Raw genomic sequence first — 22476 nt, 5'->3', positions numbered from 1 at the left:
TAATATAGTTCCTGTATCATTGTACTCAGTTCATCACCTAGTTATTTTATCTCATATCACAAGAAGAGTGCAGAGAGCACAAGAAGTTCTGAGAAAGGGGCTGGGAGGACTACAGCTAAGTGGTAAAGTGCCAGCCTACCATGCTTAAGGTTCTGAGTAAAATCCCCAGTAGTACCCCCTTCCTACCACCCCCAAAACTCCAAGGGGATGATAGGGGGGCAACAGACTATTGTTATAGTCCTATTTTATTATTAGCCATCATTGTTATTCTCACTGTACTTATTTTATAATTTAAGCTTTCTCTTAGTAAACATACTTAAACTATTTTAGGATTGACAGAACTGACTCTCTACCCAAACATCTTACTGACCAAAATGATTAGGATAAAGTCTATGAAGCCCAAAAATAGTTCTCTGGGGCAAAAAGTAACACTTGGCCAACATACAATTTTAAAATGACTATAAAATTTTGTTAAAAAATTACCTTTTGTTTTTATTTTTTTAATCAGTTAGTCCAACATATATATTTTTAAGGAGAATCAAAGAAAAAGAAAGTGTAAAAGACAAACAATGGTGTCTTGTCATGCATGGATTCCTGTGATGGACATCAGGCACCACTGAGGAAAGTCGTTTTGCCATTCAACTCTACCTCCCTTATTAGCATTAATTTTAAAGGAAATGTTACAGCTTTTCATATTATTTGATTTGGTATTTAATAATAGTTGTGAGTACAATGTCAAACACTGAAAAAAAAAAACCTAGTAGAAATAGACAATTTAAAATCAGGTTTTGTCAAAGGATGTTATAAGTGCAACATTACCCATTAAGCATTCCTTTTAAGGTGTTTTCATTGTCCAAATACCTTAACCTGTATATCAAGGTTTATATTTAAAAATGGGCTCTTTTTGTACTATTCATATTCAAGACTAAAAGAAAAAATACATCTTAGGACAAATAGCTGAAAAGAAAGACAATTCACTTTTTTTTTTCATAAAAAGTAACTTAAAGTACAAAAGTAATTTAGAATACATAATTCCCCACCACGATTCCAGATTTGGTACAGTATTGATTTTACTTCCTGACATAAACTGTTAAGACAGTTCAGGCTGTAGTCATCCATTTGTGACGTGGTTACAATTCTATAATATACACAGTGATTTTTAGGTAGGCGTTTAACATGCCTTGCATGAAAGGTGCGACACATGAACCTGTCTCGTGAACTCTTTGGTAACCACCAACTCAAACAAACTTGAACCAAAACATTTCCACGGCCAGCTAGGAGGCATGCTATTACAACTCTGGGCTGATGCTGTCATTCTGATTTTTAAAGTCTTCATAAAGGTTTAGGAATAGCACCAAATAGGTGGGTTTAGGCTTGGTTAGAAAAATGGTTTGGATTCATTTCCATTTGGCTTAGCTTCCTATAAAGTCTGCTTCTGAAGTAGATTTTGAAGGAAAAAAAATCATGTGGTTATCAGCTAGTCCTTTCTTGAATCTGTCTGAAGAAGGCAATTCATAATTGAGAACAATGTGACAGACAGCATCACTGAATTCCCATAGCTTTCTCTTTTTCCCTCAGGGTTGGCCTACTCCAATTACTACATTACAGGTATTTCAGCTTTTGTTGCAGGTGCTGGTTAGCTCAGCAGGTTCTGTTTTAGGATAATTACTGTCACAGAGTGGTCCCACTGCTTTACTACTCGCTCTCAGAGGTCACCTCACACTCATTAACTGTCCTGGAATGTGTGCTAACTGTGCAAATTGGATGCTAGTTAATATAAATCTAACTTACCCACTTATATATTAAGCTAAAACATAATTCTACACTTATTTAACTTCTCAACCAACAGTGAATTTACATTTTTTTCCCCATGCAGCTGTCTCTAGACTGCCATGACGCCCATTTACCAATCTGAGGCTTGAATCTAAGGAGTCATGAAGAAGATTGCAAAGTCTAAAGAAAAGATTTTTAGTATGTGTATTGTGTTTCAGTAAATCCTTAGTATTTACATCTAAATAGCACCTTTCATTCAAGAGTTTCAAAGTAATTTAATTTTTATAGCATTATTTTTCTGGCAGCACTGAGTTAAATAAATCCAAGGTCTCTAACCTTTTAATTTCCGAGCAACTAAACGTTTTTTGTCATTTTTATTGACAACCGGTTCTTTCCAAAGGTCGCTATAAACACAACCTGCTAGTGACCTATTACAGAGAGTTGGGGGGAGAGAAAAACAGAAAGAGGAGAATAGGGGTGCAAAGGAAGGAGACTTCTGTCATGGCTACTGGGTTAGTGATGATGCACAGTGTGTAAAGTACACAGTGAGGAATGCATAATTATTCCAAAGAGTTCTTTAGAGCTGGTAATAAGAGCTTAAGAAGTGTATTGTTAAAATAAAAATAGTACTTTTTCATTTTAAAAGATTATTCTGGTTTTTATGTTAAATAATGAACTTGCCTTAATGAGTAGCAATGTGGTTTTTTTTTTTTGACTTCATAAGAAAATAAAACTGTGATATAAAATTGCTACTACTAAAAAATTGATGTTTCTCTGGGATAACTAAATCTACTTTTTTGTGCTTCTTTCAAATGTTTAAGGTAACAAACACATACAAATATTTCAAGATTACCTATAATAGTTATCAAGTTTAATATAATATTATAAAGGACAAAAACAGAAAAAAATCTTAGTAATAAATGACAACCTTAATAGTAAATGAGTTCCTGAAAAAATGTAGATCCTAGAAATTATTTACATTATTTTGCCATAAGAAAACTTCTTAAGCAATAATCAGCTCTCACATTAAGAAAACACACACACATAACCCAATACCAAAGAAGGGAAATGAGTTAAAACCATAATCACTTTATCTTCTAAATGCTATTTTCTGGAAAACCATCTCACTAAAAAAAGTTTCAGAAAAATGATTTTTATCTTGGATCCATTTGTGCATACCTAGTGCAGCTTATCAGGGAAAATGGTAAGATTAATATATAATTTTTATAGCTCTTGCATTTCATTATGGAAATTACTGCATATCTTATGAATTGCGCTTCCTTTGCAGTGCATCCAAACAATTGGCTCTAGAAACAAAAACAATAACCAGCACACCAACACATGCAGTCTGCTAATGAAAAAAGGCTGACATGCCAGAACAGTCTTCTCTGTATCTTGATATATAGTACATTCCACAAAATACTACAGCACTTAATTTAGATTTATACAACTAAATATAAATGGCTAGCTTTTGGATAATACTTAGCAGAAGCAGTATGCAAACATGGATAAATAATAAACAAATGTTGAAAGAAGTAGGCTGTTCTTAGAATACTTGACCTTAAAACACTCGGTCCTCAGTGAGAGAATGTCCTTTATTCAGTAGAGCTTAGTGCACTGTACAGTGTCCTAAAACCTTCTAAAACTTTTGGCAGTTGAATCCAGTAGTGCTCCTTGATTCAAGGAAGAATGGAGTTTATATCTCTTCCCTGCTCTAATCACGAAGGGATGTGTTAAAATCTCCTTACTGTTTTAATAGTTCCTATAGTTGCTAGGTGTCTTGTTACTTCAGAAATAAAGTCTTCACACTGAGAAACTGAAGGACACTTTTCTCTCTGTATTTTGTTGAAAGACAGAAAGAAGAAAGAAAATGTAAGAATAGCTTGAAGATAAGAAGAATATACACTACAGGGCAGCTACTGTAAGGACAACATGCACAGAGGTGTTTCTATGGAGATGAGAGTGACAGAAAGCCAGAGGGAACGCCTGCGCTGCTCTCCACAGGACAGGTATTTAGTGCATTCTTACAAGTTACTGAGAGGTTGTAACCACATGAAAGATTTCAGATTATTCACTGCTAAAATTACATTTCAATCGAGAGAAAATACTTTTTAAAGGCTCGCTACTCAATTAGTCAAGGCAAGGACCCTTGGCAGCCAGCTAATCTTTACTAAGTAAGCAGGAGGGAAAGTCAGCGAACCCAGCAAGCAAAATGTAATCTGTTAGTGCAGTGTGCACTTGTCATACGGAATTCTGTTAGTTTGTACACATGAGACTGCTCTCATTACGATTCAAGCAGGACACTCACCCTCAGCCCACAGCCATGCAGTGGGCCACTGACTCAGGAGCTTTGCGGCTCCCTAGACCTGCTTTTTGAATTTCTGCTTTCTTGTACTTTGTTCACATCTGTGGGAGAAAAGTAGTTCATGTTACTTCCTCAAAAGTTTAATAACAAAATTCATGAAGATAAACTAAAAAGCTCTTACTGAGTAGGACAAAGAGGAATTTGAAACTTGGAAAATTATTAATCTGATAGACATTTTACATGAAGCCTATTTTTGAAATATATATTTTAAAGCCATAAACATAGTATTAGTGGTGTTTGATGAAACTTTGACTCCATAGTATGTTGTATTTGGAAGAATTCTACATTGCAATCTTAGACAGTCCACACGAAATATGGACATAGTATTTACCTCTCTTACATGCAGTGTATCCTTTGGATTACATTAAGAGACAAAATACTTCTTTAAGTTTGTTTTCATAAAATAAAACAATATAGCTTTTATAAAATACATGATTTAAAATATATTTTGAATCAACAAAATTAGCAACACTTTAAATGTAGAAAGTATAAGGCCAGTTTTATGATGTCCAAAGCTAAGTAAAACATTTCTGTCATCCTGCTGCATCAGTCTCAGCTTACCATTTATCAGTAGGATATGAACAAAAGGGAAAACAGTACAAAAATGTCGTAAGTATTAAGACCAACTAGACAAGAAAAATTCATAGTATAAAGTAATGATATACTCATGCAGAAAGCATATTAAGTGGTACTAAAATATGTCAAATAGCTCTTGTGTTCACCTGATCACCTGTCTCAGAACTATTGTAAGAATGGCTGTAAGGAAAGAAGCACATGGCCAGCAATATAAACAAAAGGGCTCTACCTGTAAAGTGATCCTGGGAACGTGCCAGAGGAGAGAGTTCACAAAGGATACAGCTTTAGTTAAGCAAAGAACTGAACATTTTCCCTTTCATCTGGTATTAACAACAGCAGTTCAGTGAATTAAGTACACAGACACACATCTCTTCACTCATAGAGCTACTTATGGTGCCTACCTAGGCTGAGTTATTATCAGTAATATTTAGGCCGAGTCAAAACTACAAAAACATTCCTGAGACAGATAAATATCCTGTAGAAATAAGATTATAGATTTTCTTTTAATACTGAGAGATTGAAGCTGATTTGGTGTAGAATGACATGAATACAGAAAGATAATTGAAAACTAAATGAAACTGGACCCCATGTTTATGGATATTATGTCTATCTTGTATGGACTGTTTTGGAGCATGGGGAGCTAAAGACTATGTTTGTTTGTTTTTTTTTAAATTTTGTTTTCTTTTTGTTTGAACTTTTTTAGACAGGGTCCTACTTCATAGCCCTGGCTGGCCTGGAACTGAGATGCACTCACCGCTGCCTCTCAGAGTACCAGAGGTAAAGGCATACACCAGGCAAGACTATGTTTTTAATAAACAGATTTTAGAATAAAGACTATGTAGTACATTTTTTTATGTTTAAGCTCACAAGTCCTAATTTTATACTCTGGCACAATGTATTGATTTTTAAAAAGTTTGCATTAAGGATTTACATATTGAATTTAGTAGTAAATTAGTGACAGAAGTTAAATTTTTCATCATTTAAAAGTCTTGCTATTCCTGTGAATTGAAGTAAAAGTACAAATTCCCGAGATGATAAGTAACTTGGTTTATTTCTCTTTGACTCATATGTTTAAAAAAAAAAACTTGAAAAGTTTTTTGCATTAAAGGATTCCAAAAAAATAAAGGGGAAGTACTTAAGCTATTGTATTTATCAGAAAAAGAACAACACCAAGAAGAAAATTATAATACAAACACCCCTACTCACTGTGTAAATCACATTTAAATTTGATAGAAAATTCTAGGAATAACACATTTATGAATAGACAATATTTTAAATTTGAACAATGTTTTATAAATGGAAGCATTAGTTCAAATAAAGGTGAACTATTAACTATTTCTTTGAAAAGAGAACAGGACAGATAACATGATTAAGTGACAAAAAAAATACCATTTCAAAAACATTTTCCGTATTAAGGCTGTACGTGTGCAGCACGAAGTGCACACTCAGGAAATAAAGGAGAGGGGTGAGGGAGGCAGGCAGCAGGAAGAGCGGACGAACATTTTTTTTTTTAAGAAGCAGCCAAACAATGACTTGGACACGTTTTCCTGATAACAAAACATGCAGCTACTTGGACATGCTCTTTATCAAGCATTAAAAAGATGTGAAAGAGAAATATGGGTGGGGTTTTAAAGGCATGCAAAAATGCACATTGTAATTACTATTTCATGCAGACTTTGGTGTGGTTACACATTCATGTTTATATACATGCCTTTTTATACAGCTGAACTCTGTGTAACAATCTTAAAAATATAAGCCTAATGAATAATACTAACATATTATGCAGTTTTGATCAAATACAACCATATTCATACCAAACAGTTTGACTATCCTCTGAAACTGATAATGCAACTTCTGTGTCATCAGGGTAGGGGCATATAGGAATGATAAGATTGCTATCTACAGAGGACTGTGGCTTACTGTGCCTGGGTCTATCAGAAAACTGTTTGCTATCTTTCTGTGCAGCTTTATCCAGAGATGCAAAGGTCTGGTCAGTTATTCTAGTGAGTGACTTGGCAGGTAACCCACTGATGTTACTAACTAATTCTGTGTTCAGGGATAGAAATGGCTGAGATGAATGAACCACAGTAAATGCCCCATGGCCCTCATTACCTGATATTCCAAATGTATCATTAGACATTTTATCAGTGGCAAAAGTTTGGTTTAGAAAACATGGCCTTCCTGAACTTGAATTTCTAACGTGGGTATACACGGACACAGATGTGTCTTCAGAGTGTGTCTGCATGTCAGAGGACCACTGCTGTAAATGGTACTCACTAGATGCTGCAGTGCTGCTGCTACCAGCAGTAGGTGGTGCTGAGTCAACTGACACGGGCAGTCTACTGTCCTTGCTCAAAAAGTCATGGATGCTTGTCCTTCGAGTTGTTCCTTCAGCAGTAGAGATCACACTGCTTGCACGAGGTAAGGTGGCATAAGGATTGCTATCTTTTGATTGTCTTGACATAGAGGTTTCTTTTACTAGTTTTATCTTTCCTTGAGTGCTTGGTGTAGGTTTCCCTGCAGAGCTGATTGTGTAGGCATCTTCAGTCTTTTGAGGACCAGTTCTCAAAAATTCAGGCTTAGTTGTCCGTCTATCATAGAAGTCCCCTGGAGTTTTTCCACTTACTGACCTGGCCAGGGTGCAGCTAAGTGGCTTATCTTTCCCCAGAAAGTCAGAAGATACAGACAAACTTTTCATTACTTCATCTAAAAGATTCTCTTGACTCGAGGACTTTAACTGTTAAAAGGCAAAATAATGCAGATTACAGACAAGAGTATAGCCAATGTTTAGTCTCCTGATAAACTGAACTACACAGTTCAGAGTTGGTATCTCTTAGTACTCCGTAACTTAAAAGTTTTTTTCCCTAAGGTTCAGTCACAAGGCATTTAACTAGTGTTGTTCATTTAAATCAAGATTACCATATAAAGAACCAACCTGTACTGAGGTAAGCTTGTTGCTTTCTTCCAGAAACTGTTGTAGAGTAACAACTTCACTTCCTGGGGAGCCAGCTTTGATCTTGTGATGAGCTCGACTCTCTACTGTTTCAGACATTTTGTGCTGGAGCATAGGGCTTGACCTGGTCTGTCTTTTCAAATACTGAATTGGACTGCTACCACGGCTAGACCAGGTCTCATGATCATGAAGCAGACTGAAATCTCCACTGCTGTGGCTCTGTGGCCTGCTTTGGATATTAACTGCACCTGCTTTTGGAGTAAATGCTGTGTTGAAACTTCAATAATAGAAACAAGACAATACTATGTAATATTTGTTAGCAGGTTTCCAGCTCTATTAGTAGCTAACTTGACTTTAAACTTCATTTTACACATACTTAGGTAAGCTATGTTACTTGTTCCTCAGTATAACAACTGGATACCAGCTGCCTTTCTGGTCTTATTAAACTGACAAATAAAAAGTTTAAGTTCTATTAGAGTAAAAATATACTTTTATCACCAAAGTTAAATCCTAAAGAGTTTCACATTAAACAATCATTCAATATATTGAAGACTAAATGAATGAATAAAGCAAGTAATAAACAACAATTCAGGTTCAAGTAACTAAAATAACTCACAATTTGGAAAAAGGACATATTTTAAATTATTGCAGAATGTTAAAACCCCAAACATTTAAATGCAAAAAAGTGCTTTAATTCTCTGTCTCTATGAAGTCTCAATTCAATTGCTTATTCAAATGGCTTACTCCTTCCTCAGTATCTGAATCATGTGACAGGTTCTAATGTCCACTGTTGGTATTGCTACCATATAACCTTGAAATCTTACTTGAGGTTGATGTATAATAGAATAAAGAACAAAGTTCCTAAAAGTGGTCACTAGTCCTTTACAGGACTGATTATCAATAATAAACTGTAGCACTGAATTTTACATTCTGGTCACAGAATGCTCTGAGGAAACAGTCATGCAAACTTCCTCAGCCTGGGCATGCTCACAGTTCAAGACAGAAAATGATTCAATCATAACAAGAATCATAGAAGAATTTGTGTAAAGTTGTGTTATTTTTCAGAAGTAAGATTTTCTTAGATTTTCAAATCAGAATTTTTCATAGCTTCAGATTACAGTTTTTAACTGATGATTTATAAAGCAAAAAAATTCCTCTCAAAATCATGTACTTCAGATCACTGTAATAAAAAGCTATAAAATTAATTAAAAATGAGTGAGATAAATAATATTATAATCCAAAAGCAACAGAACAAATGCATTTATTATAGTTGTATAATTTTAGAGTACAGAAAATAGCTATCTATGGTAGTATTTAGCAAGCCCAGAATCTGTAAAAGCAATAATATATTTTAGAGAAATACATTACAGCTATTACCTCACATTGGAATACAAATTGAAACATAAAAGAAAACAATCTTGGGGTAACTCTTTATACGAGCCATATGTGTATCCATATAGTTTTTATGTGGCATACATATAAACACACACAATTGCTTCTTTTTTTTGTTTTGTTGTTTTTTGTTTTTGTTTGTTTGTTTTTCAAGACATGGTTTCTCTGTGTAGCCCTGGCTGTCCTTGAACTCACTCTGTAGACCACGCTGGCCCCGAACTCAGAAATCTGCCTGCCTCTGCCTCCCAAGTGCTGAGATTAAAGGCGTGCGCCACCACTGCCCGGTACAATTGCTTCTTATATTTAAAAAAAAGATACATATTTTTGTTAACAGAGTAAGCTAACAGCATTACTAAAATACAAGTAATACATGTAATATACATGCATCATGAAACAACTTAAGGATAACCATTTAGATGTCAAGCAGAAAATGCCATTTAAAATAAGGACCTATGTTTTATCTGTGAAAAGGAAGAACTGAAACCAAAGTAACTGCTCCTGATTTTACTACGTTTGTATACACTGAAATACATCTGTATCCCAATGTACAAGTGTAAGCATTCCAGAAACTATGATTCAAACATAGACGATTTGGATTTTGTACTTTATTACCAGAAAGATCATCCCATTTTCAACTTCTTCCTCTCTGGTTCTGGAGCTACACGCAGGCAGGGCCTTGTTCATGCTAAAACCAAGGTGCTTTATGACCAAGCTGCACTCTGTCCTTCTACTGTGGACACTACTAGAAGCCAGATGGATCATGTCAACAGATGCACCTACAGCATACCTTTGACTTCATGGGGTGACGCGTTATTATTGCTATTGCTAGTGGATGTTCTGCCACTATCAAGGCTCGCTGGTCTTGAAGCTAAATGAAAAAAACCAGGAGACAGTGTAGTGAAACCTCCATCTGAGAGCACTGGAGTTTACATTCTGGTCACAGAATGCTCTGAGGAAACAGTCATGCAAACTTCCTCAGCCTGGGCATGCTCACAGACAGTGAGTCACACATATTAGAAAGCAAAAACATTTTTACATAGATACCTTGGAACATGGCACTTCTGAAAAAACAGTTGAAATTAAAATAATGAAAGGGAGAAAGAAAGAGATCATATTTCCATCTGAATATGGTTTCTAAAGATGGATACCATGATTAAATAAAATGACATGTTGCCCTAGTGTCCACCAAATGCTACAGATGAGGTGAGCTAACCCTGTGCTTCAGAGCCATAAAGTGCAGGAACGTGAACTACGAACATCTCTCTCTCTCTCTCTCTCTCTCTCTCTCTCTCTCTCTCTCTCTCTCTCTCTCACACACACACACACACACACACACATTATTTTTTAAATTTTTAAACGTTTAATTTTATGTGTATACATGTTTGCCTGTGTGTCTATATACTATATTTGTGCCTGAAGCCCTCAAATTCAGAAAAGGGCATTATATCCTCTGGAACTGGAGTTGTAGATCGTTGTAGGCCACCATGTGGTGCTGAGAAATTCAGGTCCTCTGCGAGAGTGGCAAATTAACTGCTGAGCCATCTCTCTAGTCCCTAGCATCCTATATATTAAAAAAATTACATTACAGTTATTCTCATGTACATGGATGCCTGTGCACCAGAGGACAACTCTGTGGAGTTGTCTCTCCGTCCACATTTGCATGGCTTCTGTGGGCTCAGCTCTGGTTGCTGAGCTCCCGTGGCCAGGGCCTGCAGCTGCCACTCTGCTGGCTCGCCCCCTCCTTTTTTAATCATGTATGGGTTTGTGCACACAAAAGCACAGAAGAGGGTGCCAGTTCCCCTGAATTCAAGAGTTATAGGCAGTTTGTTAGATACGATGGATGCTGGGTACCTAACATGGGTCCTCTGCAACAGCAGCCTGGACTCCTAAACTGCTGAGTTCTCTATTTAGCCTCACACAGCTTGTTCTTCTCTGTACTAGGAAGCTATACAGCTAACATTGCTCCATGGTAATTTTAAAAATATGCTTACTAATTAAGGTTTTTTTTTTTTAGCATGTTATATATTTGTTACTAGTAATAATTTTATTTGATAAAACATGATTTTCCAAATAGGAATTAAAAAAATCTAAAATGCTCTAGACTGTAGAAAGTTTGGTTGTAAGTATTCATCCTTAAAATAAGACCCAATGGTGAAATACAAATATTAAAATTAACCTTTTATGACAGCGGTAGCAAAATTACCCCTGAAGATTACGTAGGCATACTTTGTAAATGACCTTGGTTAGACAAGAATACTCAGATGAAACAGTAATCTTAGATGGGAAACCGCAGTCTGAGTTTGGGAGACAATGCAGCATTCATCTCGGCACTTCTACTCAGTAGTGGATGCAGGCCATCTGAGTTACATTCGTTACTTACCATGAACTCTTGATCCCGTACTAGAATCATCACTAATACCTTGTGGACTTACATCTTCAAAGGATGTAGCATCTACATGAAATAGCAAAATGGATAAAAATATATTTTGTACTAAAACAATTTATTATAAATATTTATACAGAATATGGAAACTTTTTCAGTCATACATAATACATCTTGATCTAATGTATTCATAGACTGAGGCAGAAACTGGAACTAGAAAAATAGTAGTTCTGATGAGAATTGACTTGTCTAAGAAAACACTAGAAGCAATGAAATAATCTCCCCCATGACTCTGCAAAGCAAAGCAAAAACCAGGGTTGTTCTATGTAGCTCTCTTAAGTTGTGCTTTGGGGTTTTGAGAAGGAAACATACCACTCTCTCCTCTTTTCCACACTTTTTTTTTCTTTCCTGACACTGGGTCTGTGTGGCCTTGGCTGTCCTAGAAAACACTCTGTAGATCAGGCTGGCCTCAAGCTCACAGAGATCTATCTGCCTGCCTCTGTCTCCTAAACACTGGGACTAAAGGCGTGCACCACCACCACCTGGCCTCTATTCCACTCTATCTGATATTCTTCATTTCACGTAAATCCATAAGTTATTTATTACACGATGAGGCCTGGAAAAGATTTTGATTATTTATATAGTATCTTAAAAGTTTCAAATAACTTGACATTTGCCTAAAGACAAATGCCTGATAATTATTTCAGGTTGTTTAGGGGAAAAAAAAGTCACAGGGAAGTCATATTAAAACTCCCATTGCCAAAAGTTACACAGCACAGTGCAAACAGCAGACGGCCTATACCTTTATTATTAACCAACTGCTTGGATCGGAAGGCTGCAGAAGAGTTGACAGTTGAAAAGTTGATTGCTGTAGTAGAGAAGGCCATAGCTCCCAATTCTTTTCTCCTTTTACCCGTTGAAATATCATCAGGGACCTCCAAATGTTCAGTACTACCTGTCCACTGTCCTCCTGCTAGGACCATGGACTGCACCAGGTCATTCATGGCTGGGATGCAAATGAGAGCGAATGAGTCAGCGTCATCAATGGACTGGTTCTTATTTCTAGTTTGTAGTATAAATGATCTGGGTTTGTCTATGAATTAATGCAAATGGGCCAAGACTGTAACTATAAGGCCATCTGAGTAATGACATGCATTCAGCTGAATGGAATGAGGCTAAAGGCTGATTGATAAATTTCAGTGCTCGTCCCACCCCAACGCCCCCAAGCGCCTTTAAAGGGCAGAAGGGACTTCACTATGTACAGTGCCATGCTTTTGTGCAATGTCATTAGAAGCCTTCATAATGTAGTTTTGTGGTGACAAAAATGGAATGAAATAAGATGGAGAGCAATTTTACAGTTTCATTATTGAAAATGAAAGAGTCCTTGGTCAGAGCAGGTTACTGAATAAAATCTTCATCTTTAAAAAACAAGTAAATTTACCAATAAATAAAAACCTGAAAGAGATACTCAAAGTAACATTATGTCATTACCCGTATCACTTCAAAAGAGAAAGCCAAGATTATTTATTACATAAAGAATGACAAACATTTTCAAGGGTTATAGGCCACTTTATTTATTTATTTATTTATTTATTTATTTATTTACTCATTCAATTAGGTTTATTAAGGAAATAAGTTCCTAATGCTAAAGGGTTTGTTATATTTTTTCTTAAGTAAACTTCTTTGGGGAAAAAAGTTTGTATGGCATATAAAATTAACTGTTTTTGCCAGTTTAAGAAAGCACTGGACATTTACAAGTATATTGCATGTATTACTAAACATATGCATATATATGTATGAGCAGTATACATATAATGCAACTTCAATGCCTTCTTTGAAAAAAAATTCTTCCAGCTCATCATATTAAAGGAAGACTGCACTTTGCAAAATAGGAAATTAGTACAGTCCAGAGAAAGTTAGTGAGAAATTAGTGATGAAGCCAGTGTAGTCATTGGAAAGAAGCTGAGCTGTCATAAAGTCTTACACATGGAACGACGATAGCAGGCCTTCATTTTGTCTTTATCCTTCGGTCTGTTCCTCAAAAAGGGCAGTCTTTTCAGTGCAACCACTTTAATGTCAGAGCGTGAGGAAAAACAGAAACGGGAATGAAAGGAAAAGGGAGAAGAACAGATGGGAGTTAAATGCTGAAATTAAGGACAGGAATGAATGCTGGTCTCAGCTATGTATGCTACGTTACGGCTACACCCTCACACTGCTGAGGGCCATGGGACAGGAGGCATGCACCCTGGCGCTGTAAGTACTTGGTGAGCACTGAGACAATGATGAAGAACATGTATTCTGAGAGCACAGTCAGTCCTATAAAACTAGGAACTGATTACAATTACTTAGGGAGAAACCAAATTCCCTAGTTAAATTTTAAAAGTAAACTTTTCAAATTAGGCTATGAGTGCTTTATATTATAAAGGATGAATCCTACAAGGTTCACAGGCATCTATTTTTTTTTTTTAAAAACATTTTAAGTTAAAGGCTTTCTTTAAAAAAATAAGTTAGGAAAATCCATATCCCACTGGAAAATTTTAATAATATATATGTGTATATCTATATTTATATATAGGTAATACACATAAATCAACCAAAAATTATGGTGGTCAGATATTTAAAGCAAAATAAACTAAAAAAAAAAAACCCTTAAATTTTTTGTTAGTCTCCTAATGTTGAATAAAGGAAACACTGATTTAAACTAAAATCTAGTGCATTGTTTAGCAGCACTGTGGAAATACACAGTCTTTCAACACATCTTCCTAAAGATTAAACAGCAGGTATATTAGGCTCATTTCCCAAAAAGTTGGTGGAGAGAAGGAGGAAAAAAAGAATAGTTTGACATCAGCAATAAGTGTTAACACTAAGTTCTGAGAACGCTAACAAAAAATGAACCCCAAAGAAAGCAAAATGGAAGGGGAACATAAAGATATACGGGGCCAGGAGAGATGGCTCAGTAGTTTTGAACACTGGCTATTCTTCCAGAGGACCCAAGTTTAATTCCAATCACCCACATGGCAGCTCACAACTGTCTGTGGTTCTAGTTCCAGGGTGTCCAGTGCCCCTTTTGGGCTTAGGAAGGCACCAAGCAAGCATGTGATACCAGACATAAGGGCAGGCAAAACATTTATGTAAATAAAATGACATACTAATAAGCAACAAATTTAAAAGGGCACATATTTTGAAAGGCCCATAGGGTGGGTGGGTTTATGTAAAAAAAAAAATGAAGCACTCCACAAAAATTTTTGTGAATTAAAGGATTATTGCTCAATCCTTAGAAATTCTTAGGAATCATTAGAGCAAAAACTAAGCTATATCTTAGTATGACTTAAAATAAGAATTCATACATTTAGGCAAACAACATGAAAACATATATACAACCTTAATATCTGCGTTCTTTCTCAGAAGGCTGTAATTAGCATGTAAATAATCAAAGATTTTTTTTTCTTTTTTGGATAAGTTGGTAAGTATCTACTTTTTTGACTGCTGTAAAGAGTCATGACTCATTTAAGCCTTTTAATTTGATATATCTTTTCATGCTTAGTAAACACAGCTCTCCTCAATGACAAGACAGGAATGAATCAAAACAACATAAAATGGACACTTAGCTAAACAACGCTGAGTGGCTGCAGCATGCATAGGCCATGTGTAGACACTTTTCTTTTTTTTCCTTTTTCTGTTTTCAGCTGTTTTTCAAAGACTGCTTTACTGACAAGACAGACAGACATTCTTCCAAAATAGGCAGGATAAAAAGAATTTTAAAACTGCCAGGAATGTGATTCTTCTCATGGTAATTATGTTTGGAGACATACAATGTTCTTTTCCTGAAGCACACTTAGATTAAGGCAGTATTAGTATTGTTGAGTTTTGTGTTTATTTGAAACAAAATCTAAAATTGAACAACTGTAGGAAAGAAGAATATTGTTTTCTTCTGATTTTTATCCTGAATGTTCCTGGACAGAGTTAAGAAAGAATGACTACACTTTAGACAGACAGAATGACATTAAAAAAAGAGACTGTGTGTGTGTATGTGGCTGTTTGTGTCTAAACTATATTCCTGTAACTTAAAATAATTAAGGACACACTTTACATTTTCTTAATAGGATGACAGATAGTGTTTAAAGATAGAAGATAAAAATGACTTATTAGCCACCTGTAAAGGAAAACTTGATCTTTCCATACCAGTATTTATCAATTAGGTGGATACAAAGCTAGATGGAAAAAAAATCCTATAATAATCACCCTATGTGAAGCTAAAGAATTACACTGTTTCTAGAGACTATTATGTACATTGTATATGCATCTGTATTTTTGTACTTACTATCTAGGCTGCTGAAACCGTTCTGTGAAATACATGCGACAGGTGCAACTACTACCTCCTTTCAGAGATAAATTCATTCAAGGCCATACACTGTACCAATTTTTTGAGTATTTTGAGAGCCACAGAGACAGGCAACCCGTGAGGGAAGCACAGGCTGCCTTTGCTTACTTTTTTGGAGTTTGTTTGTTAGGAAGGGTTCCATGCAGCCAGCCGGCCTTGGACTCTCCCCAACACTGACATTACAGGTGTGCATCACCACGCCTGGCTACATGTAAGCGTTAAAACTTAGTGACACGGATAATGGTGTGATCAAAGTTTATAGCTTTTCAAGTATTTTATGACAACACAAATAACCAACTTTGTAGACATCTTCAAAACCTTAGTAATGAATTGTTTTCTCTTTTTTTCAAAAATATATACTTTTTCAGGCTCTTACTTTGATCTTTCTATTTAGCTAGAACACATACGAGTGAGTGAAACAAAGTCTATAAATTATATCAGGTACATTTTGTGGGACTTCTAAGTTTAATAAAAACTAAAACTTTATATGTTTACATTTCCCCATCTTTATTTCATTTTAACCAAAACTTCAGCAAGTATCCAGCAATAATTTTTGAGACTTCAGTTATCTTTAAATAATTCTGTAATACCTCTTCAAATTAGTATTTATTTTTACTTCCCTAATATAACTTTGTTCCAATTTTATACTATAGAAGAATATAAGCAAAAAGCTCATTATAAAATACCTTATTTTGAGTAAGTGTTATTGAAATAAAATCTTATTTCCTATCCTAATAATGAATTATTCTGTGAAGAATAAACAGGAAAGACTTGCCTATTTTAACAGCACATTTTAGAAGATCTAGGCAAGCTCTTATTTGAATTTTCTTTTTTGCAATATTTCACCTTACTAGTATAATGATGGTTTATCTACATATACACTATTGTGGTCTGCAATTAATTTTATAAACATAAAATGAAAATCACTGATCAAACTAAAAGGCTATTGGAAATTGTCATTTAAAAGAGCAATCTAAATCAATAATCTGTTTAAAGCACTTAAGCACTCACTGCTGCTCTTCTTGGTCCCCAGGGTTTGGCCATCTTCTAAAGAGTTTGACCCTACTGAAGAGCTGTCTTGACTGTCTTGATGGGGCAGCTGAAGAAATCCTTCACTGGAGTCTGAGCGGGTGGGTGTTAGTGTTAGAGATTTCTGACGTTCCCGATTAATATCCTTCTTGGACTTTATCAATTTTCTCATTTTTAGAGTAATCCAGTTGCCTCTCCTAATAGAATTAAAAGAATTCTTAGTCTAAAGTTAAACAATAATCCTCATAAAATTATAAGCCTTAATGACACTACAAACAACATTTTCTTTAAAACAGATCCTTAAATTCGATTAGTGATACCTTCTAGGAGGAGATGGGTCATAAAATTTGTATTGATCCATGATTTTCTCTTCTAATTTCTCTTTCTGTCGTCTCAATTCATTTAATTTATCACTATAAAAATGGAAATTACATTTTAGAATATGCATAATATTTTATCCAATGACTTTATAACCATTACCTTACTTCCCAGAACATAAACAAATACAAAAAACATTATTGATAAATGAGATCTAATTATGAAGTAACAATGATCTTCTTTTATATTTCTCCTTTAAATGTACTTAAATAAGACATAGGACTTATATGTTTCAATTTATAAGGAGATATAAATATAGGACTTATAAGTTTCAATTCTTTAATAGGATTTATTTGAAATCTATGTTATAATAATTTCAACATGTATTTTTTCAACTTTTTTTATTAAATAGATACTAAATAAAAAGTTAGGGAAATACTGTTTATAATCTCAAAAATTTTTCTAATGGATTATGCTTTATTAAACATAAACAAAAACTGTAGCATATTTACTTTTCTAACAATTATAGATACAGTTAATAATCTTGAAACCACATCTACATGCAGACAGCTTTCTTTCCCTGTAGGCTGAACTACTCAAGCCTAATGTGGTTAGGCTCATGTGTGTTAATGCTTAGCCCACAGCCAGGGGCTCTATTAGATGTGGCCTTGCCGAAGTGGGTGTGGCCTTGTTGGAGGAAGTGTGTTACTGTGGTGGCAGGCTTTGAGGTCCTATATGCTAAAGCTATGCCCAGTGTGTTCAAAGTGCTGCTGCTTGCAAATCAAGGTGTGGAGCTCTCCGCTTCTCCAGCACCATGTCTACCTGTAAGCCATCACGCTTCCTGCCATGATGACAATGGACTAAACCTCTGAAATTGTAAGCCAGCCTCAACTAAATGCTTTCCTTTATAAGAGTTGCAGAGGTCATGGTGTCTCTTTACAGCAATAAAACCCTAATTAAGACACTTAACTTATTTATAAAGATTTAGTTCTGACATCCCTCCCTCAATGGATGAATACATTCTATTATCCATATTCTATATTCATTTCATATTCTTTTTTTGATTTTTATTCGATATATTTTTTATTTACATTTCAAATGATTTCCCCTTTTCTAGTCCCCCCTCCCCGAAAGTCCCGTAAGCCCCCTTCTCTCCCCCTGTCCTCCCACCTACCCCTTCCCACTTCCCCGTTCTGATTTTGCTGAATACTGCTTCACTGAATCTTTTCAGAACAAGGGGCCTCTCCTCCTTTCTTCTTGTACCTCATTTGATGTGTGGATTATGTTTTGGGTATTCCAGTTTTCTAGGTTAATATCGACTTATTAGTGAGTGCATACCATGATTCATCTTTTGAGTCTGGGTTACCTCACTTAGTATGATGTTCTCTAGCTCCATCCATTTGCCTAAGAATTTCATGAATTCATTGTTTCTAATGGCTGAATAGTACTCCATTGTGTAGATATACCACTTGATCCTCGACAAAGAGGCTGAAAACATCCAATGGAAAAAAGATATCCTTTTCAACAAATGGTGCTGGTTCAACTGGAGGTCAGCATGCAGAAGAATGCGAATTGATCCATCCTTGTCTCCTTGTACTAAGCTCAAATCCAAATGGATCAAGGACCTCCACATAAAGCCAGACACTCTGAAGCTAATATAAAAGAAACTGGGGAAGACCTTTGAGGACGTCGGTAAAGGGAGAAAGTTTCTGAACAGAACACCGATAGTGTATGCTCTAAGAGCAAGAATTGACAAATGGGACCTCATAAAATTACAAAGTTTCTGTAAGGCCAAGGACACCATCAAGAGGACAAATCGGCAACCAACAAATTGGGAAAAGATCTTCACCAATCCTACATCAGATAGAGGGCTAATATCCAATATATATAAAGAACTCAAGAAGTTAGACTCCAGAAAACCAAACAACCTTATTAAAAAATGGGGTACAGAGTTAAACAAAGAATTCTCACCTGAAGAACTTCGGATGGCGGAGAAGCATCTTTTTTTTTTTTTAATTTTTTTTTATTCGATATAATTTATTTACATTTCAAATGATTTCCCCTTTTCTAGCCCCCCACTCCCCGAAAGTCCTGTAAGCCCCCTTCTCTTCCCCTGTTCTCCCATCCACCCCTTCCCACTTCCCCGTTCTGGTTTTGCAGAATACTGTTTCACTGAGTCTTTCCAGAATCAGGGGCCACTCCTCCTTTCTTCTTGTACCTCATTTGATGTGTGGATTATGTTTTGGGTATTCCAGTTTTCTAGGTTAATAACCACTTATTAGTGAGTGCATACCATGATTCACCTTTTGAGTCTGGGTTACCTCACTTAGTATGATGTTCTCTAGCTCCATCCATTTGCCTAAGAATTTCATGAATTCATTGTTTCTAATGGCTGAATAGTACTCCATCGTGTAGATATACCACATTTTTTGCATCTACTCTTCTGTTGAGGGATACCTGGGTTCTTTCCAGCATCTGGCAATTATAAATAGGGCTGCTATGAACATAGTAGAGCATGTATCCTTATTACATGGTGGGGAATCCTCTGGGTATATACCCAGCAGTGGTATAGCAGGATGTTCTGGAAGTGAGGTGCCCAGTTTTCGGAGGAACCGCCAGACTGATTTCCAGAGTGGTTGTACCAATTTGCAACCCCACCAGCAGTGGAGGAGTGTTCCTCTGCGGAGAAGCATCTTAAAAAATGCTCAACTTCATTAGTCATTAGGGAAATGCAAATAAAAACAACCCTGAGATTTCACCTTACACCAGTCAGAATGGCTAAGATTAAAAATTCAGGAGACAGCAGGTGTTGGAGAGGGTGTGGTGAAAGAGGAACACTCCTCCACTGCTGGTGGGGTTTCAAATTGGTACAACCACTCTGGAAATCAGTCTGGTGGTTCATCCGAAAACTGGGCACCTCACTTCCAGAAGATCCTGCTATACAACTCCTGGGCATATACCCAGAGGATTCCCCACCATGTAATAAGGATACATGCTCTACTATGTTCATAGCAGCCCTATTTATAATTGCCAGATGCTGGAAAGAACCCAGGTATCCCTCAACAGAAGAGTGGATACAAAAAATGTGGTATATCTTCATTTCATATTCTTAGTAGTATTTATTGCATGCAGAAACATCACAGATTGCCAACAAGGTCTTTTAAAAAGCTGTCAACGCCAAAAATACTATTTACACAATTAATTAATGATCACTTATAATAAGGAATGTAGACAATACCCTTGTCTTAAAAACAAACAATGGGGGATAGTGGGAAGAAGGGCTGTACTACAGGGTTGATGAAATGGCTCAGCAGGCAGAAGTAGAGGTCCTTTTTCTGCCTAGCCTTCAGTCTGTCAATCAAACTGGAGTTTGATTCCTGGAACCCACAAGGTAGAAGGAGAAAAAACTCGCTCAAGTTGTCCTCGGACTTCTAAATACATGCTATAGTGAGTGCATGTCCATGCACTACACACAAAACACAAAATTAGAAAATGTGAAAATTAAAAATTTAAAAGGCTATATATTACATAGGATGAAACAGAAAGTTGAGAAGTCTAAAGTGTGAATATAGGCACAAGGGAGCAGTAAGTGAACATTAGGCTTATATTTTGCTCAGTAGGAAGTAAGATGCTTTAAGTTCTATTACAAAGTGATATTATGGGCCAAGCATGACATTATTAGCCAACACCACCACTCAGGAGAGAGGCAGGAGATCTCTGTGACTTTAAGGCCAGCTAGGGTTACACAGTGAGACCCTGTTTCAAACCAAACCAAACAACAACGAAACACTAAAACCTAAAACAGAACAGAATCAACCAAACAAAACCATAAAGTGATATGAAATCTTCGGCAAATGGAATAGGATATATCCTAAAGCTTAGGGATAAAGAGAACATTTCTGAGGCCATCAGAGTTGGTTGGTGAAGTAGAGTCTACAAGAGATGCTCTATGAACAGATGCTGCCTAAAAGTTAAGGTCTGGTCTTGACACTTTGGGAAGTCTGATCATTGTGAAGCTAATGGCTAGACCACAGAGGACCATAGCTCCCAGTACAATTCTTTTATCTGATGAACTGTCATTATGAACCATTAAGTTTAGGAATACTTGTTTTCTGTCACACCTTCCAGAACTACAAGATAAGATGTTTAGCTAGAAATGCCTTGACATTTAAGGTGGTTATTTGTAGCTTAAGTTCAATGAGTCAAAATAGAGAATATCTGAATGCCAACCATACAGACCAAAGATTACTGAAATCTGGAAATGAACTGATGATGAAAGTTAAAACTAAGACAACAAGGCTTTCCTCAACTCAAGGCACAGGAAGCTCAAGTATCAAGAATGTTACATTTGCTTGGGATTTCTTAACTTAAAATATCTTCTTATGGCAGTCAAGGAATACATTTCCCCTGAAAGATTGAAGATGTAGAACAAATTGGCCAGTTACAAGTGAGATTTCTTTGCAAGTTTGCAAAGATAGATAGATAGACAGATAGATAGATAAACAAATAAAGTGCCTTGGCATGCACCCTGTGAAAACTGAGTTAGAAGGCTCAATTTTAACATCTAGGTATTTGTGTTGTATCAGAGACTTCTTATCTTATTGGGTTAAAGAGGGGGAAGAATTCTGTAAAGGTAAATCATAGCATGAGAGGAAGACTGAGCTGCTGGGCCCCAAACTAACCCTTTTTAGATTCTCTCTCTCTGTAAAGATATACCTTATCAATAATCCAGACAATTTTTCTATTGTATCTCTCTTGTAATTTGGTCTCAGCTCCATTCTATACCATAGAAAAAGTTTGTAAACTGCCTCTTCGTGGTTAAGTCACTTCTTTATTGCTTCTGTTCTTTTACTTGGTTCTACAAAGAGTGATTTTTAGGTCCTATACCATAATATACCACATCTCCATGTTTCTGCATTGGTGCTTTCCTGGCCCAGCACACCACCTCAAACCAGTCTCCACAGCACTTTTAAGCCTCAGCTTTCTCAAGTCTCACCTTTGAAAAATCCATTTTGTATCTCCTAGACACAGATAACCTAGTTTTTACTACATTTTATGGCCCTAAAGATATATTTCTCATTATAGAATCATTAAATTTAAATATGTACTACATTTCTGACTTTTTGCTTTTTATTAGATATGGGGCCTTTTTCTTCTTTGAGATAGGGTCTGATGTAGACCAGGCTAATTTTGACTCTCATTGTAGCTAGCCATGACCTAGACCCTCTGACCTTTTTGACTGTCATAAGAGTTTTGGGGTGGTCTAAGGCAAAGGCTACCTACCATGCCTGGTTTATATGAGATCT

At 36.0% G+C, this 22476-nt stretch overlaps 1 protein-coding gene across 10 annotated transcripts in view; it reads right to left on the bottom strand.

The window, feature by feature from the left end:
- Positions 1-22476, bottom strand: part of Ccdc88a (coiled-coil domain containing 88A) — a 140694-nt gene that overhangs the window by 1693 nt on the left and 116525 nt on the right. For 2 of the 10 annotated variants that reach the window (XM_052199650.1, XM_052199654.1), the window contains exons 24-33: positions 17173-17265; positions 16835-17049; positions 13427-13510; positions 12245-12448; positions 11440-11511; positions 9847-9927; positions 7650-7918; positions 6992-7451; positions 4082-4179; positions 746-3608 (exon numbers count right to left, since the gene is read on the bottom strand). In XM_052199650.1, coding sequence (XP_052055610.1) covers positions 4115-4179; positions 6992-7451; positions 7650-7918; positions 9847-9927; positions 11440-11511; positions 12245-12448; positions 13427-13510; positions 16835-17049; positions 17173-17265 — 1543 coding nt within the window. In that variant the 3' untranslated portion in view covers positions 746-3608; positions 4082-4114. Of the gene's footprint in view, positions 1-745; positions 3609-4081; positions 4180-5878; positions 7452-7649; positions 7919-9846; positions 9928-11439; positions 11512-12244; positions 12449-13426; positions 13511-16834; positions 17050-17172; positions 17266-22476 lie in introns of those variants that run through there. The other 8 variants (XM_052199652.1, XM_052199653.1, XM_052199655.1 and 5 more) reach the window with 7 other exon arrangements.

The sequence above is a fragment of the Apodemus sylvaticus genome, chromosome 11, assembly GCF_947179515.1.
Source record: "Apodemus sylvaticus chromosome 11, mApoSyl1.1, whole genome shotgun sequence".
NCBI lineage: Eukaryota > Metazoa > Chordata > Mammalia > Rodentia > Muridae > Apodemus > Apodemus sylvaticus.
Note: the sequence above shows the minus strand (reverse complement) of the source record. Positions and strands in the feature narration are given on the sequence as shown.